Source organism: Miscanthus floridulus, chromosome 2 (genome assembly GCF_019320115.1).
Source record: "Miscanthus floridulus cultivar M001 chromosome 2, ASM1932011v1, whole genome shotgun sequence".
Lineage (NCBI taxonomy): Eukaryota > Viridiplantae > Streptophyta > Magnoliopsida > Poales > Poaceae > Miscanthus > Miscanthus floridulus.
The window spans coordinates 62,603,365-62,604,776 of NC_089581.1; the positions used below are offsets into that span (position 1 = coordinate 62,603,365).

The 1,412-nt window shown below is 49.2% G+C and overlaps 1 protein-coding gene across 1 annotated transcript; it reads left to right on the forward strand.

Annotated features, from left to right (window-relative positions):
• The first annotated feature begins 231 nt into the window (after positions 1 to 231).
• Positions 232 to 696, forward strand: LOC136536629 (uncharacterized). The gene has a single exon (XM_066528857.1). It carries the CDS (start codon positions 232 to 234, stop codon positions 694 to 696), a length of 465 nt encoding a protein of 154 aa, XP_066384954.1.
• Positions 697 to 1,412: the final 716 nt, after the last annotated feature.

Below are 1,412 nucleotides of genomic sequence, written 5' to 3' on the forward strand. Positions count from 1 at the left end.
ACTGAGATCCAAGAGCCTATCGCCGCCGCTTGCCCCGAGCACTAGATGATGTACTTTGACGGCACCCTTAACATCAAAGGTGCTGGTGTAGGCATTCTATTCATTATGTTGACCAAGGATAAGCTACGTTACGTTCTTCGGATACACTTCTCAGCCTCCAACAGTGCCACGGAATACGAAGCATGTCTCCATGGTCTTCATATAGCCGTCGCACTCGGCGTCAAACGCCTCATGGTGTATGGAGACTCCACGCTGGTTATCAACCATCTCAACAAAGACTGGTCATGTTCTAGTAAGAAGATTGATGCATACTGTGCTGAAATTAGGAAGCTTGAAGGGAAGTTCTATGGTATCGAGTACCACCATGTGGTACGAGATCAAAATCAACCAGCCGACCAGCTCTCAAAAATAGGTTCGTCTCACACCGCGGTTCCGTCAGGGGTCTCCGTGCAAGATCTCTTGGTGCCATCCATTAAAGAAGAAAAGGAAGTTGAGGAGGTTCCCCCTACCGAGCAGTTGGTACTTGCGGTGCCTTCGCCGGTCACTGATTGGAGGGAGCAATTCATCAAGTACCTCACCAACTCTGAAGTACCCACCGACAAGACCGACACCGAACGCCTAATCCATCGAAGTAAGCACTACGTGTTGGTAGACGGTAACTTGATGAGGAAGAGTGCCAAGGAATGGGTATTGTAGAAGTGCGTCCCTCAAGACGAAGGAGTGAAGCTGCTTCACGAAATTCATTCTGGTTCCTGTGGCAATCACGTGGCCTCAAGAAACCTGGTTGGCAAAGCTTTCCGAGCGGGATTCTACTGGCCCATGGCCATCTCCGACATAGAAGACCTCGTCCGGTGTTGTGAAGGATGTTAGTTCTTTTCCAAGCAAATACACGTACCGGCACAGGAATTGCAGACCATCCAAGCTTCTTAGCCCTTCGCATGCTGGGGACTGGACATGATTGGGCCCTTCAAGCCAGCGCCAGGAGGTTTTAGGTATGTATACATCGCCATTGATAAGTTCTCCAAGTGGATCGAGTACAAACCGCTCATTTCAGCTACTGCAAAGAAAGCAGTCGACCTCTTTAAAGATATCATACACAAGTTTGGTCTCCCGAACAACATTATCATCGACCTCGGAACCACATTTACCGGCCATCATTTTTGGGACTTCTGTGAAGGCCGGTGTATCTCTGTTAAATATGTTTCCGTTGCTCATCCTAGAGCTAGTGGCCAGGTTGAGCGGGCTAATGGTATGATCCTTGACGCCCTCAAAAAGAGGCTATATTAGAAAGAAGAAAAGCATCCGGGCAGATGGCTCAAAGGGCTACCGGCTATGGTCTGGGGACTGCGCACTCAAGCTAGTGGTAGTACCGGTGTGTCTCCATATTTTTTGGTCTATGGCTCAGAGGCCAT